This window comes from Hoplias malabaricus, chromosome 3, assembly GCF_029633855.1.
Source record: "Hoplias malabaricus isolate fHopMal1 chromosome 3, fHopMal1.hap1, whole genome shotgun sequence".
Taxonomy (NCBI): Eukaryota; Metazoa; Chordata; class Actinopteri; order Characiformes; family Erythrinidae; genus Hoplias; species Hoplias malabaricus.
This window is the reverse complement of record NC_089802.1, coordinates 9,786,219-9,801,228: the sequence shown is the minus strand read 5'-3', so window position 1 is coordinate 9,801,228 and position 15,010 is coordinate 9,786,219. Positions and strand designations below refer to the sequence as shown.

The following is a 15,010-nucleotide window of genomic DNA, read 5'->3' as shown; positions in this document are numbered from 1 at the left end:
CATATAGTGAAGTTTTCAGTTTTTAAAGATTTATTTACTTTTTTTGCAAATTTATGTATGTATACATTGTATTTTACGCACATTGTATTTTCTACAGTTCTACCAAAATTGTTTCAGCATGCAGTATATTTATGGCAACACCAAATGTAGTCTGAAATGTAAAACGCGGGGCCAGCCTTGATTTGCAAGGGCAGCCATTCACGTGTGTCCAAAATATAGATGTCCTACAATAATTTTGACTCGTAATGTGTTTTACTACTACGGAGCCAGAAAGACAATTGTGTGTCCTAAAACATTTGCAAAGGAGCGCAATGTATTTGTGAGGGAACGCAAAACGTTTTGCGAGGGAACGCAGTTGTGTTTGCGAGGGAACGCAATTGTATTTGGGAGGGAACGCAATTATGTTTGCGAGGGAACGCAAAATCAATAGTCTTTTTTTATTTTATTTCCCCCCCAGTCCCTTTAGGGGCTCCGTAGTTTCACAAATGGCAAGAATGACATTTTTTATGGATCATACAACATTAAATGCGACTCTGACTAATAAAGATAAGGCCTGAAAATATAGCCTTTAAATTTGAATTCACAGGAGAATATATACATAAATTTGAAGAGGTAATTAATCAAATATTTCATTTTATGATTTAACTTCATGATGATGACTGTTACATCATCATTTATAATAACTATTTAACATAGAACAGACATACACACTGGCCTGGTCTGCTTGTGTGCTGTAGCAGTAGGTTGAAAACTTGCCATGTTACTGAAAAAACTTCATGATCTTCACAGATATAAAATATTTTAAAGTGTATTATTTAATATAACATTTTATCATTTTTAACTGAGCTGTACACAAATATTCATTCATATTTCTTCTTATAATATAATTACCCTCAAACACAGATATATAAAAACAATTACACAATACAGTTGAAGCATTCAAGTAAATTAATTTGTTGAAAAGTGATATTTCAATAGATGAAAGAAATAAATCAAGAACAAGTATGATTATAAATATAAATAACATTATTTTCTATGAAGTAAAATATTTCTATAGTTGCTATTCTTTCCTTCAGTAGTTTTAATAATTATTTTAGTAAATATTAACTAATAACTAGCCATGACAACTATAACAATATTTATCCAGGTATTGATCAGTTGGTGAACTGATTAGGCAGTCTGCTAAAGCAGAGGATGGAGCTGTACATGTCACTGAGGGGTTCCTTGTCGGCTTGATATTGAGCTGTTGACAGGTGGCCTCACCAGCACTTCCATGATCACAGCAATGATGTGGCACAGCTCTCTTGCCTGGAAGGGTTGGAAAACAATATTTAAAGGGGTTGTATTTTAAAAAAACATCACTTTTTGGGTGTATTAGAACATTCATTTGAATCTGGAGTTCCTACCAATACACAAACTCATAAGCAACCCAGTGAGATTTTAGTCTGAAAACAGGGTATAAAAAGAATCAGGACATTATAATGCATCATTTATGTTTATGTGAGAGTGTACAGACAAGGTTAAATGAGGTAAAGAGCAAAATAACAGTACTGATATGGTGCAAATGAGAACAGAAAAGAAAAAAAAACAAGTGAAAGAGTCTCTGCTGGGTGCCTCATGTTTGGAGTAAACAGAGGCTCATTCTCAGTGGGGATTGAAACCGGTTGTTAGACAGGGCAAGAGACTTGCTGTATGAGACTTCATTTGAACCTTCTGTTATATTGACCAAAACATTCTGTTAAGACCCCAGGGAACCTTATAAACTTGTAGAAAAATGGGTACAATATTTCCCCTTTAAGCATTTATCTTGGTATTTATCGTTATTATTATTATTATTATTATTATTTATTGACTAACTAATTAATTATTTTTTTCAGCTTTGTCATTTCCAGTTCCACCTGTTAGCTAAGTCTCTCTAATCACATGGTCTAATCTAGCTGAGAGGGTGAAGGTTAACGCATGTTTCTTCTGAGACATTTGAAACAAGGCATCTCTTTCCAAACTGCCAATTACACAACAATACTGGACAGCTCAACACTTCTGGAGGAGAGCAATAACTTCTCAGCATGGGTTAGCGAACAGTGCCCACACCGACTGCTGTCAGCAAGTGACTAAAGATATGATAAACACATTATTTATATTTGTACCTCTTTCAAAAAAATGGTGATAGTTTTAACTTGAGGTGGATCGCCAAAGTGAATCTCCACTGCTGGTACTTTTTCTTTCTTCGGACGAAAAGTGCGCAAGGACTGCACCTCCTCCAATGGTATTTTAAAGGATACCATCTGCAGGTTGAAAACCAAGTAATAGTCTAGTTAACACACTTTTACTGAAAAGAGAAGACGGTTATTGATTTACTTGTGTTGAGAGAGGAGAACAACATACCTATGAGTAAGATGACAAGTGTTTGTGTTAATTTATTTCCACAGCAAAATCAATGACACATTTTCACAGCTATTTAAAAGTTTCTCTATAAAGACTTTTATACCATGAATGTAAGGTTCATCAATATAATTGCTAAGATATTACAGAGCCTAGAGTAAATACAGCAGGGTTCGATTTAACATGGTATTACTAAGACCCCCAAAGTAACTAGAATTAGAACTATTTCTAATTCACATTATCGTTACTTTAAAAATGTTTTACCTGTGTTTCAGGGTGAACAATTCTGATGGTCTCATAGTTGACAGCCACCACACAGGGGGACGGGCAGTTGTGATGGATGACCTTCTGAGCCATGAAGACATTTGAGCCAAACAAGGGCAGTGAACTTACACTTTCTGATAGAAAGGAAAAAGGGATCAATTCATTATTTAACAGTACGTGTTTGTTTGTGATTAAAACTTGTAAAATGAGATCACTTATGTTTTACCTTTTTTTTAAATGTTTTAGTCAGTTTTCTAAATATTTTATTATTTTACATAGTCATGCATGCCCAGCAGGTAGTGTCGAAGTCACACAGCTCCAGGGACCTAGAGGTTGTGGGTTCGATTCCCGCTCCGGGTGACTGTCTGTGAGGAGTTGGTGTGTTCTCCCTGTGTCCGAGTGCGTTTCCTCCGGGTGCTCCGGTTTCCTCCAACAGTCCAATAACACACGTTGGTAGGTGGATTGGCGTCTCAAAAGTGTCCGTAGGTGTGAGGGAATGTGTGAGTGTGTGTTGCCCTGTGAAGGACTGGCGCCCCCTCCAGGGTGTATTCCCGCCTTGCGCCCAGTGATTTCAGGTAGGCTCTGGACCCACCGTGACCCTGAATTGATAAGCGGTTACAGATAATGGATGGATGGATGGATGCATGCCCATAGTATTCATACATGTATACCAATACTAAGAGTCCTTAATTTACACATACAATAAGGTAACATACATTCATTCATTCATTGTCAGCAACCATCCATCCATTATCTGTAACCGCCTATCCAATTCAGGGCTGCTGTGGGTCCAGAGCCCACCCGGAATCAAATAAGGCAACATCTTTATTTAGAATGAAAATTATTAATTGTAAATAAAATGAGCCTTTTTGAAAATATAACTTCATTAAATCTATTTTATGACACTTTTTTTCTCATATGCCCTGTGAAGGACTGGCGCACCCTCCAGGGTGTATTCCCGCCTTGTGCCCAATGATTCCAGGTAGGCTCTGGACCCACCGCGACCCTGAATTGGATAAGCGCTTACAGATAATGAATGAATTAATGAATGTTTCTCATGTGTAAAGAACATTTTAAAAACTGAGTTATTGTGTAGTGCTTCCACCTCAAGTTTTCTATATAAATTAAATGTTTTTCTTAGAGCCATACATTCACACTAAGAAACAATTATTCATTCCAGAGCATACCTGGAATCATTGGGCGCAAGGTGGGAATACACCTTGGAGGGGGCGCCAGTCCTTCACAGGGCAACACAGACACACACATTCACTCACACACTCACACCTACAGACACTTTTGAGTCGCCAATTCACCTACCAACGTGTGTTTTTGGACTGTGGGAGGAAACCGGAGCACCCGGAGGAAACCCACTTGGACACAGGGAGAACACACCAACTCCTCACAGACAGTCACCCAGAGTGGGAATCGAACCCACAACCTCCAGGCCCCTGGAGCTTTGTGACTAAGACACTACCTGCTACCTGAGTCTATATACAATGCTACTGTCACTTAAAGTTGAGAAATATGACATTAAAATAGGTCACTCACTGAGGAAGCGTGTTTTGGCTTCAAAGGGATTGAGAGAACCAGTGACAGAGAGCTGTGTCAGTGTTGCACTGTACAGTACATTGTGATTGATTCCGTTTAGTTGGGGAAGATAATCCTTCAGTGCTTGCCTAAACGGATTGAAAAAAATTATAGGTGATAAGACATGATACTTATAATTATAATATTATTCAGGCAATCTCCAGTGAATGAACAACAACCATTATAAGCATCATGACATACATAGTTGGTTGTTGAGCTAAGCCAAGAGCAATGTGCTGAAGTGCAGCCAACTCTGCCACCTGCTGCTGAACTGAGGCAGCATTTCCAGGAAGGAGAAGTTTACCATCCAGATAATCAGCCAGAACCTATAAAACACACACAAACTCAGACAATGCAACTATACAACACTGTCTATATAATAAAAAAAATGAGTATGGTAAAGGCCAGAGGTGGGTAGACTAGCCTAAGTCTGCACTCAAGTTGTATATTGGGTAAAATGATCGCTGAACTATGAAAATCATTTTAAAAAGAACATTGAATAGAAGTGCAAATAAGCACTGATTGACTAGAAGTAAAAAACCCAAAAACATAACATTCATTCATTCATTCATTATCTGTAACCGCTTATCCAATTCAGGGTCGCGGGGGTCCAGAGCCTACCTGGAATCATTGGGCGCAAGGCGGGAATACACCCTGGAGGGGGCGCCAGTCCTTCACAGGGCAACACAGACACACATTCACTCACACATACAGACACTTTTTTGAGTCGCCAATCCACCTGCAACGTGTGTTTTTGGACTGTGGGTGGAAACCGGAGCACCCGGAGGAAACCCATGCGGACACGGGGAGAACACACCAACTGCTCACAGACAGTCACCCGGAGCGGGAATCGAACCCACAACCTCCAGGTCCCTGGAGCTGTGTGACACTACCTGCTGCGCCACCGTGCCGCCCCAAACACATAACATTTATGAGAAATTCAAACAATAATTCAGTTGTGATCAATACAGCATTAAAAGTACCAGCTGGTAATGAAACTCCACATAGAGGTCACTGTCAAAGTGCAGGGGGTGATGCCAGATAAGCCGATGGAAGGAGAGGAATATTGAGTTGTCATCCAGCAGAAAGTCAAATAGATATTCGTCTGGATGGATGGGACGCACTTCTCCATCTATAAAAGAATGGTAGTGATTTAGATTTTAAAAATGATGACAAATGTATCACATTTGCTACTCTGATACATAGTTCCACACAACTTGCTTAGGGGCAAAGACAATACTCTATATAAACCATTGATGTGGCATATATATTAACTAAAATCCTGATACTGTAAATATACAAGTGTTTCATTGTGCAAGAGAGATGGAGAGAGGGAATAGAATAAAGGAAAACAGACAGAGGGCTTGGGATCAATGTCTGCTTACTCTGTCTCCGAGTAGCACTGATGAAAAATTCTTGCTTCTCTGCTGGATTAATTATACCCATCTCTGTGCAAATGTCTGACACCACTTCATGTGCCACCTGAATGAACCCAAACACACACCCCCCACACACAAATCATGAACTGATTACACACGTGTATAATTACTGTTGTTACCAGAGGCTATTAATGAGTTCTAAATATCTTCTGATCACATATGCTTACACTGAAGCTCCGGATTTTGCAGGGAAACTCTACTCCCCCTGGCAGCAGGATAGGGAGACGCCTGGAGCTACGTCCAGCCTGAAGAGAGAATGTACAGTAATTTAAATACATCCACAGTACTGCAATGAGATATAAAGTTAATTATCACATTCTATATTTTAGAACCTACCAAAATGGCTTCCAACTCCACATGAGAAGGAATATGTCTGCGTCCACCATAAGTGAGTGAGCATTTGAGATTATCTTCACACACACGAGACAGCTCTAAACACACAAACACACACACACACACACAGCAACACAAAAGTCAACATATACAGTACATGCAATGCATAAAATATGAGATTCATCATTTTGTCCATTTATCCATATCAGTGACTTAACAGCTGAGTTTATTTAAGAGCTATAATGCATCTAATTGATTTATGAACTGTTGATAGCTTTGAGGGTGGCATGGTGGCGCAGCAGGTAGTGTCGCAGTTACACAGCTCCAGGGGCCTGGAGGTTGTAGGTTCGATTCCCGTTCCGGGTGACTGTCTGTGAGGAGTTGGTGTGTTCTCCCTGTGTCTGCGTGGGTTTCCTCCAGGTGCTCCAGGTCCCTCCCACAGTCCAAAAGCACACGTTGGTAGGTGGATTGGCAACTCAAAAGAGTCCGTAGGTGTGAGTGTGTGAGGGAATGTGTGTGTGAGTGTGTGTGTTGCCCTGTGAAGGACTGGCGCAGTGAAGGGTGTATTCCCACCTTGCGCCCAATGATTCCAGGTAGGCTCTGGACCCACCACGACCCTGAACTGGATAAAGCAGTTACAGATTATGAATGAATGATAGCTTTGAAACTGAAAATCAGTTTGAGATGCTCTCAGGATCACGCTGATTTAAGCAGAATTCACTGGACAGTTGAGAATAAAATGTTGTAATCCATATTCAACACTCACACTAAAGTCCTGCTTTTAGCTGGGTGTTTCTTTGTGTTGTCTAGTAGAGTAATACATTTGTTACGTGCATGATAGGCTTGGAGATGTTTCAATAAACTTGTTTTCAGAGTGGATAAATGCAGTTTCCTGTTCAGAAGAGGTCTTTCATAAATTATAAAATGAATATAATATAAAAACTTTCAGCTGTTTGCAAGAAACCAATAAAACAAGAACAAGTTAATAAGCTTAGCACAATTAATATAGCAAGGGGTTTCTTCCATTTTTAATGACTACTGCCACCTTACAATTATTGATTGTCTTCAATCTCTTCAAGACAAGCATCTTTAGTACTTAGTAGAGCACCCTTTTACTTTTATGACCTGCTGCTTATGTGACCCATAGGCAGACACCAGCTTCTGGTAGATTCCTGTGGAATCTTCCCAATGGGGAAGGGAACGAGGCCACTGGCCTCCAGCTCCCTAATGTTCTTAGGTTTGCGTGCTAGAACCACCAGCTTCAAATCTCACCAAAGATTTATTTAGAGGTTTCACGTGAGGCAACTGTGACAGCCAATCCAGAATGTTCAAGTACTTCTGAATTTTTTTGTGTGCTTGGGATCATTCTCTGATTGGAAGGTTCAATGCAATAAAGCTTTGGCTTACTCACAGAAGGCATGACAATTCTCCTAGCATTTCCTTATTCATTCATTCATTATCTGTAACCGCCTACCTGGAATCATTGGGTGCAAGGCGGGAATACAAGGGGGCACCAATACTTCACAAGGCAACATGTGACACACTCTGACACTTTTTGAGTCGCACACAATTTCTACAATTCAGGAAACCGGAGCACCCGGAGGAAACACACACGAACACACCTCACAGACAGTCACCCAGAGCAGGACTCGAACCCACAACCTCCAGGTCCCTGGAGATGTGTGACTGCGACGCTACCTGCTGCGCTACCGTGCCGCCCAGCATTTCCTGATACTTGATGGAATCAATATTGCCCTCCAGACACTGCAGGTTTCCAGTGCTACAGGAAAAACAGCCCCAAAATGTCACAGAGCCTCCACCATGCTTCACTGTTTGCTGTCACTTGAGACTTTTTGACCACCTGCCTCCTCAGGAATATGGCTTCAGTGGGTGATAGCTTCCTCTTTCTGTCACATTCAGGTAGTGTAGCCAGTGTTCCTTTAAATTTGGATCTATGAACTATGCTCCCAAATGTATTTCTGGAAACATTCAATGTCTTCGCTGTCTTTTTGTATCATTTTACTTCTTTGTACAAGGCAATAATCTCTTAACATTTTGGACAACTCTCTAGACTTAGCAATATATTTTTGACATGCAATCAAATGTCACAGTCAACTAACCCCTATTCATGTGAGGTATATTTTCTGTTTCGTCTTATGCACATCTGATACAACAAAGCACTTGATTAGGATCAGTTCGCGTGATGATTTCATGGAGATGAATAGTCGAATATTTGTTATATTAATTGTGCTGAGCTTTTTTAAAATGTTCGTGTTTGCTCTGATTTCATTTGCAAAGACATTGCTTTTTTGCAACAATGCTAACATTGTTCAAACATAGTACAGAACTTGTGGTCAGTCTGAACGAGGCGTGTGCTGTACCTTGGTATGGGTGATCATGACTGCAGATCTGTAGATGATGCATCACATAAGGCAGTAATGTGTTGGAACATGGGAAGAAACCAGTGACCAGGTTCAGCATCCGCCAACCACGTGTACAGCTTTCTCTGAACAAATAGAGAGCAGGAGTGTTTCAAATAATTTATATCTACACAAAGCCCTTAGAATAATGACCTTCAGAGGCATTCACTCACTTGACTGGATTGTTGGAGGTCTGTTTGATGATCTGACAGTAGATCTCATCTCTAAGGAACTCTTTCTCTTTTCCAAGCTGCAAGAGCATAGTTCACAATCAGTGAGGAAATATTTTGAGAAAATTATCAGCCTTATCAGATTTATTTTCTTATTTATTGTGGGTAAAATTTGGATGCATGCTATATGAGACAATCATTAACAAAGAAGTTTAAAAACATTTCCCATTACATACAAAATCTGTACAAGTCTGTGGACATGTTTCCAACAATTCTACAAATAACACAGTATAATAATAAAGTGTATCAATAGGTAGTTTATCTGCCTTTGTGCAAGGTAAAGGTAAAGATTTGACAACATTCACCCTGGATTATCAACAGATATCCATCTGTTGTTGATCACAAATGCCACTCTAACTCATCCCAGTTGTACATTCATCGCTCCAGAGAATGCATATATACTGAATAATGGCGTATTGATTAACCTGTCCTAACAGGAACTTTGACTAGACGTTAAATAGGGTAGTGTCAGACTTTGCACAGAGCTGTCCATGCAGTTTTAATGAAAAGATTTTTCTAGGGGAGCTTCACCTGCAGAATGTAGTTCACACACTTTCCTTCGGTCTGGTCTCTCTTCATGGGCTGGTCAGTCATGAACTGCATCACAGCTGCAGAGAAACAGAGAGACAGAGTGAAATATTTTGTGAAACCCACATGAATATGTGTGTTTGTGTACATCAACTCACTCATGAAGCACTGAGCACCCAAGACATTCAGTTCATTGTCTGAATAGAGGATGAGAGACTCCTTGATGGGAACCTGGGAGACAAAGTGACAATTAACAAATTGAATCAAGCTTCAGTACAGAAGCATAATTTAATGTGGTTTTATGTTGGCAGACGTTTGTAAAGAATGCACGCACGGCAGTGTACTGCACCATCTCCTCAAGGTTTTTAACTTCACTGGGCTGACCTCTCTCATTTGGTCTGGAAAAAAAAAGGATTTTTAAATATCTTCAATATTCAATATCAAAATTCAAGAACACACACACACAAAAAACAAATTCATACAGACATTTCAAAAACACTACAACACATTCACAAAACATTACCAATAGTCAAAAATGCAACTTGATTTAAAGGTAATTTATTTTAAGTTACTTCCCAGTAAACAATTAGCCGTTGATTCAACGTTGAAATAACGTAATGACTGCCGTCTAATCAACGTTCTCTTAAGGTTGAAAATGAAAGTTGAAAAGACGTCCAAACACAGACATTGAAAATACGACTATTAGACGTATTTTGGACGTCCATTGACGTTATTAATTGGTCCCGAAATAAATTACTTGTATAAAACGCGTTTTGGACGTCCACTGACGTTATCGATTGGTCACCACTTAACTAACTTATTAAGATGGATTTTGGACGTCCATCGACGTTTAAAATATGTCCTTGACGGACAGATTACTTTTAGACCTATTTTGAACGTCCAGGGACGTTCCTTGTTTACTGGATTTGGATTATATTATACTTGTGTTAAAAAATTATGCAGAAAATAGAAGAAATGTTTTCTTTGTACAGTGACAATTGGAAGTTAGTAACCTCAGAACAGCTTCCCTGAAGTACTTCATGGCAAAATCAGTCATGTGATAGCGTTGGGGGTCCAGTTCTGAGCCATGGATGGACCCTTCCTCCAGACTTCGTTCGCTGGCCCCAGAGCCCAGAGGCTTACTGGCCCGAGAGGAGCGGCCACCAGGTGTCGCTGGGGCGCTACCAGAAACCCTCATGCTTTTTCTTCTTTCGAGCTGGCGCTCCATGTTGGTGCTGTGGTAGTCTGGTGGTGCAGAAGGCTGAGTGACGTCTACAGGAAAGAGTCCAGAGCGACCTCCTGCTGAGCCGAACCTCCACCCTGCCGAGAAGACAGTCCAATTAAACACAGTGTGGCTCCTGCAGTTCAGTGCTTTACAAATCAACTCATACATAGTCTAATTACCAACAATAATCACTTACTGATTATTGTTTTCATGTAAGAATGCATAACATTCAACTAAAGCCCCTGTCAAAAATGACTACATGCTAGTTTCATGTTGCCTAATTTTCTAGGATAGTTACAAAAGAAACAACAGTAACCCACCTTCCTGTAGCCCATCCATGTGGAGCAGTTTGATGACATCACCCCTCTGGAGACTAAGCAGGCTCTTGTCATCTGTCACATAGCTCTTCAGAGAAACAACATACTCCGAGTCCTGAAAATGTATAATAAAAAAATGATACACAACTTTAAAACTTCTTTTCAACATACATGCTCTGTTTTATTCAATAATGCACTTCATTCAATCATTCATTCATTATCTGTAAGCGCTTATCCAATTCAGGGTCGTGGTGGGTCCAGAGCCTACCTGGAATCATTGGGCGCAAGGCAGGAATACACCCTGGAGGCGGCGCCAGTCCTTCACAGGGCAACACAGACAGACACACACATTCACTCACACACTCACACCTACGGACACTTTTGAGTCGCCAATCCACCTACCAATGTGTGTTTTTGGACTGTGGGAGGAAACCGGAGCACCCGGAGGAAACCCACGCGGACACGGGGAGAACATACCAACTCCTCACAGTCAATAATGTACTTATTTAATACAATAATATACACAGTCTATCATGTATAATGTATTGTGGGAACAACATAAAAAGATACAGTGTATCTGTTAATACACATACTTCTCAAGTTATTCTGATCACGACATTCTGCAAAATATACAGCATAGTTATTTGCAGATGTCTTAAAAAACATCTATGATACTAAACATCTGATAAAGGATTTCATTCACATAAAAAAGGGGGTAAAACGAGCACCTTAGTGAGTTTGTTGAGGAAGAACCGCAATACAGCAGTGATCTGAGGAGCTTGTGGGGAGAAAATCTGTAGCTTCTCACTCTTCAGACAGATCTGAACTGTCCCAGCACCCTGCTGCTGCACAGACAACAGCTCTGCATAACTGCACAAACAAGAGATGCCACCACTCAGAACAATGCCACAGATCCCAATGTATGCTAGGAAACAAACATCATCACAGAACGTTTTATAGTACTACAATAGTTTTAAATGCTTCAACTTCTGGGAGAACTATATGTGTTGGTCATTGCTAATGAACTGCTTGCTACCTGTAGCTACGTAGCGTTTTTAGGTGTTTGGGGCTGATACCCGATGCCTGGGCAAATTTCAGCAGTTTGATTCCACGGTGTGAAACACCAAGAATAATCGCATCACCTATATTTCCACCCTAAAAGAGAAGACACAATAATGCATGGATAAAACAGACTGTAAATTACCTTGCATTCAGATATCACCCTTCATTTATTTTATTTCCAGTCAAAAGTGCCTTCAAATAAAATTGATTACAAGAAATCTTATGTTACAATTACAAATCACAGAGAAGCCTGAACAACTAAATATAAACATTATAATAATCATCAGTATTTGATGTGTACACAGGAATAATTTTAAATACCACATAAGCTTAGTCTTAATAGTTGGTTGCATTTTTTTCATGATGTTATACTGGGCCTCTCTGGTGGTTAGTTAATTGTTTGAAAGTTCAAACTTTCCCCTTCTAAATGCAACTGAATTATCTGATATTTAATGTCCTCAGAAAATACATAACTAATATTACTTTTTGGCATTAAGTTATTTAAATGTGGGGATCTATGACTTTTGCAGACAATCATATTTCAGTATGTTCTTGATATATTTAAAATCTTAACAGATTTTATTGCAATATATTTTTAAAACATTAGATTAGTGTAGATACCATGAAGTATAGAGGATATCAGGTCAGAGGAATCTGTATGTCTTTGAGTGTGTGTCTGTGTGTGTGAGTGTGTTAAGCATCCATATTTGGAAAGATCTTATTTACTTTCACAGGGAAGAGGCGTGTGAAATAATTTTCCCAATTGTCCCTTGCTGCCATGACAACCCTCTTCTTCATAGCGTCATCCTGCACTGCGCTGATGCTCGTTCCAATGTGAAAACTCGCTGTTGACAACCAGAAAAGCAATCAACTAGAGAACATAGCTCAGATGATTACAGTAATAGCAGCTTAATAATATTCCTACCCAGCAGATCTTTCATTTTGCGCCGCTCTTCACGTGAAATTCTCACACAGGAATCTGAGTAGGTGTCTCTCATAATCTATAGTTCATAAAAAACTAATTAACCAACTTCCCAGAAAATAAAGTTAATATACTTCCACTCTTGAAGTTGATCATTGATAAATGTACCTTTGGCTTAAATGCCACAAGTAGGTCAGTGATATAACAGTTCTATATATAGTTTGTAATTATGTTGTCAAAAATATAAAGAAGAAAATTGCTTTTATTACTCACCTGCTCACACAGTAAATTCAGGATGTAGGGGTGATTAAATTTCTCTCTGGGGTAGAACAACTGTTGAGAAGAAAACAGTGAAGGGCAAAGCAAAGGCAGTATTTTGAGGACCAATAACTGCAATCTTATGAGGGGTCTCTCCACATACCTCTTTACGCAAGAAAAGCTTGCCAGGCATTTTTGAACAGGAGAAGTAAACACTGGCAGAAAACTTGTGCAGTTGTGATTGAACACTTTCAGCACTGGCCATTCTCTGTAGATCATCTGAACAGACAAGATACTGGCTTATAAATGCAAATATAATACCTTTCTTATAAGGTCTTTAGTTAATTGACTGTATGTCTCTTTCCTTTATATTTATATATATATATATTTAATTTATATTTAATGAAAGTTATTCAATTGAACAATGCAAAATAAACCAGATAAGAAAGTATACATTAAAATGTATTTAATGTAAAATGACATATTATGAAAAATCAATTTTTCAGTGCAATAACACATTAATTTGGGGATCTGGAGCACCTACCAACCCACAACCAATAAAACCCAGTGAGTATTTTGTAGGGTGCCAAACTTGTATGGTGGAACAGGGATATAATATTTCCCCTTTAAAGTGCTATTTTGATGTTGTTTTATTAATCTAATATCCCATTTTTAAATAAAGAAATACATAAAAGGTATACTGTATAATACTGATATATAATTTTACAGAAACAAATTCTTTCACACTGATGGACTGGCACCCCCTCCAGGGTGTGTTCTTGCCTTGTGCCCAGTGATTCCGGGTAGGTTCCCCACTACAACCCTGAACTGGGTAATCGATGACAGACAATGAATTAATAAATAAAATGGTTGTCACACAGCTCCAGGGTCCTACAGTTATGGGTTCGAGCACCACTCAGGTTGACTCAGGTTGTGAGGAGTTTGATGCGTTCTCCCTGTGTCCACGTGGCTTTTATTAAAATTATTTTGCATTTGTCATAACAGATTTACCTTCTTCACTATAACTGGCTCAGAACTGAACCAGACCATCAACTAACAGCATGTAGAGTCACTCACTCAGTCCAGGTGCAGCAACAGGGGGCGGCTCAGGGATATCAGTGAACAGAGTCGGGGCAGGGTCTGAAGGAGGTGGAGGTGGGGCCTGAGAGCGCTGAGAGCCGAAGAGGTCAGCTAGAGAACGCTGCTTCTGTCTCATGCTGCTGGAGATAGAGCGAGGAGCGTTTTTTTTAGGCTCAAGTGCGGGTGCAGGCGGAGGTAGGGGCTCTTTCTTTGGCGGAGGAGGAGGGACCCATTCTTTCTATTGTAAATGAGGAGGAGAGAAAGTGTCTATTGTAAATCAGATCATTTACAGATAAAAATAATTATTTATATTTATGTGCGTTTCAGAAGTATTTGGCTGACATAATATTTAAACAAGTCTACAGATGCAAAAGAACTAATCACTAAGGGAGAAATGCTATAGTAAATTAATGAGTGTGGTCTTTTTAGCTTCACCTTTTGCTGTGGGACTGGTCCTTTAGCCCTCAGAATGGCCAGTGCTTCCTCTTTTGGGTCATTCTTTTTTTTAAACTGCTTTGAAGGAACCCTGAAAAGTTCAAAGTCTGCACAATTACTATAACCCAACACTAAGTCACCTTGTTCAAATCTGGGAGCCTTGCCAAGTGATAAGAGCAATACAACCTTGTCCTGGGTAATTAAATGTAGAGTATAATGGAGAATGGGTGGGGTGGAGGGCGGGTGTTAATGACTGCCTTTACCTGACAGGTTCAAAAGGCAAGGGCTGTGGAGCTGGTCGGCTCTGATACTGTTTGATGATTTCTCGGATGTTGCTGCTGGGCTCTGTTTTATTGGGTGAGTGCTGAGGAGAGACCTTCATAGGTTTTGGTGACTCTGCTTGTACAGGGGACCATTGACGTGGCCTCTCTTTGGGAGACAGTAGAGAAGACTAATAATAAACACAGAGGTTCTGTCCTAATTATTGCTAAAATGTATATTTTTATTTAATATATATATATATCTGAT

At 39.6% G+C, this 15,010-nt stretch overlaps 1 protein-coding gene and 1 long non-coding RNA gene across 2 annotated transcripts; both read right to left on the bottom strand.

Moving 5' to 3' along the window:
* Positions 1 to 961: 961 nt before the first annotated feature.
* On the bottom strand, positions 962 to 10,576 carry myo15b (myosin XVB). Its single transcript, XM_066663069.1, has 15 exons — positions 10,197 to 10,576; positions 9,518 to 9,581; positions 9,342 to 9,414; positions 9,187 to 9,263; positions 8,599 to 8,675; positions 8,387 to 8,511; positions 6,009 to 6,103; positions 5,840 to 5,917; positions 5,619 to 5,715; positions 5,217 to 5,365; positions 4,435 to 4,559; positions 4,195 to 4,322; positions 2,647 to 2,780; positions 2,148 to 2,285; positions 962 to 1,308 (listed from the first exon to the last, which is right to left on the bottom strand). The coding sequence occupies exons 1-15, from the start codon at positions 10,574 to 10,576 to the stop codon at positions 1,210 to 1,212; spliced, it is 1,839 nt and encodes a 612-aa protein (XP_066519166.1). The 3' UTR covers positions 962 to 1,209.
* A 166-nt stretch (positions 10,577 to 10,742) lies between these two features.
* LOC136691818 (uncharacterized) lies at positions 10,743 to 11,879 on the bottom strand. Its single transcript, XR_010801906.1, has 3 exons — positions 11,762 to 11,879; positions 11,454 to 11,595; positions 10,743 to 10,840 (listed from the first exon to the last, which is right to left on the bottom strand). It is a non-coding gene; the product is annotated as an uncharacterized lncRNA (long non-coding RNA).
* Between the last annotated feature and the right edge of the window lie 3,131 nt (positions 11,880 to 15,010).

Excerpts from the sequence above, each read along its gene's own strand:
- myo15b (XM_066663069.1), bottom strand. The coding sequence starts at position 10,576 with ATGTATGAGTTGATTTGTAAAGCACTGAACTGCAGGAGCCACACTGTG. Across the intron at positions 9,582-10,196 it reads TTCAGGGAAGCTGTTCTGAG|ACCAAATGAGAGAGGTCAGC; the intron begins GTTACTAACTTC and ends TTTTTTTTCCAG. Across the intron at positions 8,512-8,598 it reads ACCTCCAACAATCCAGTCAA|AGAAAGCTGTACACGTGGTT; the intron begins GTGAGTGAATGC and ends CTATTTGTTCAG.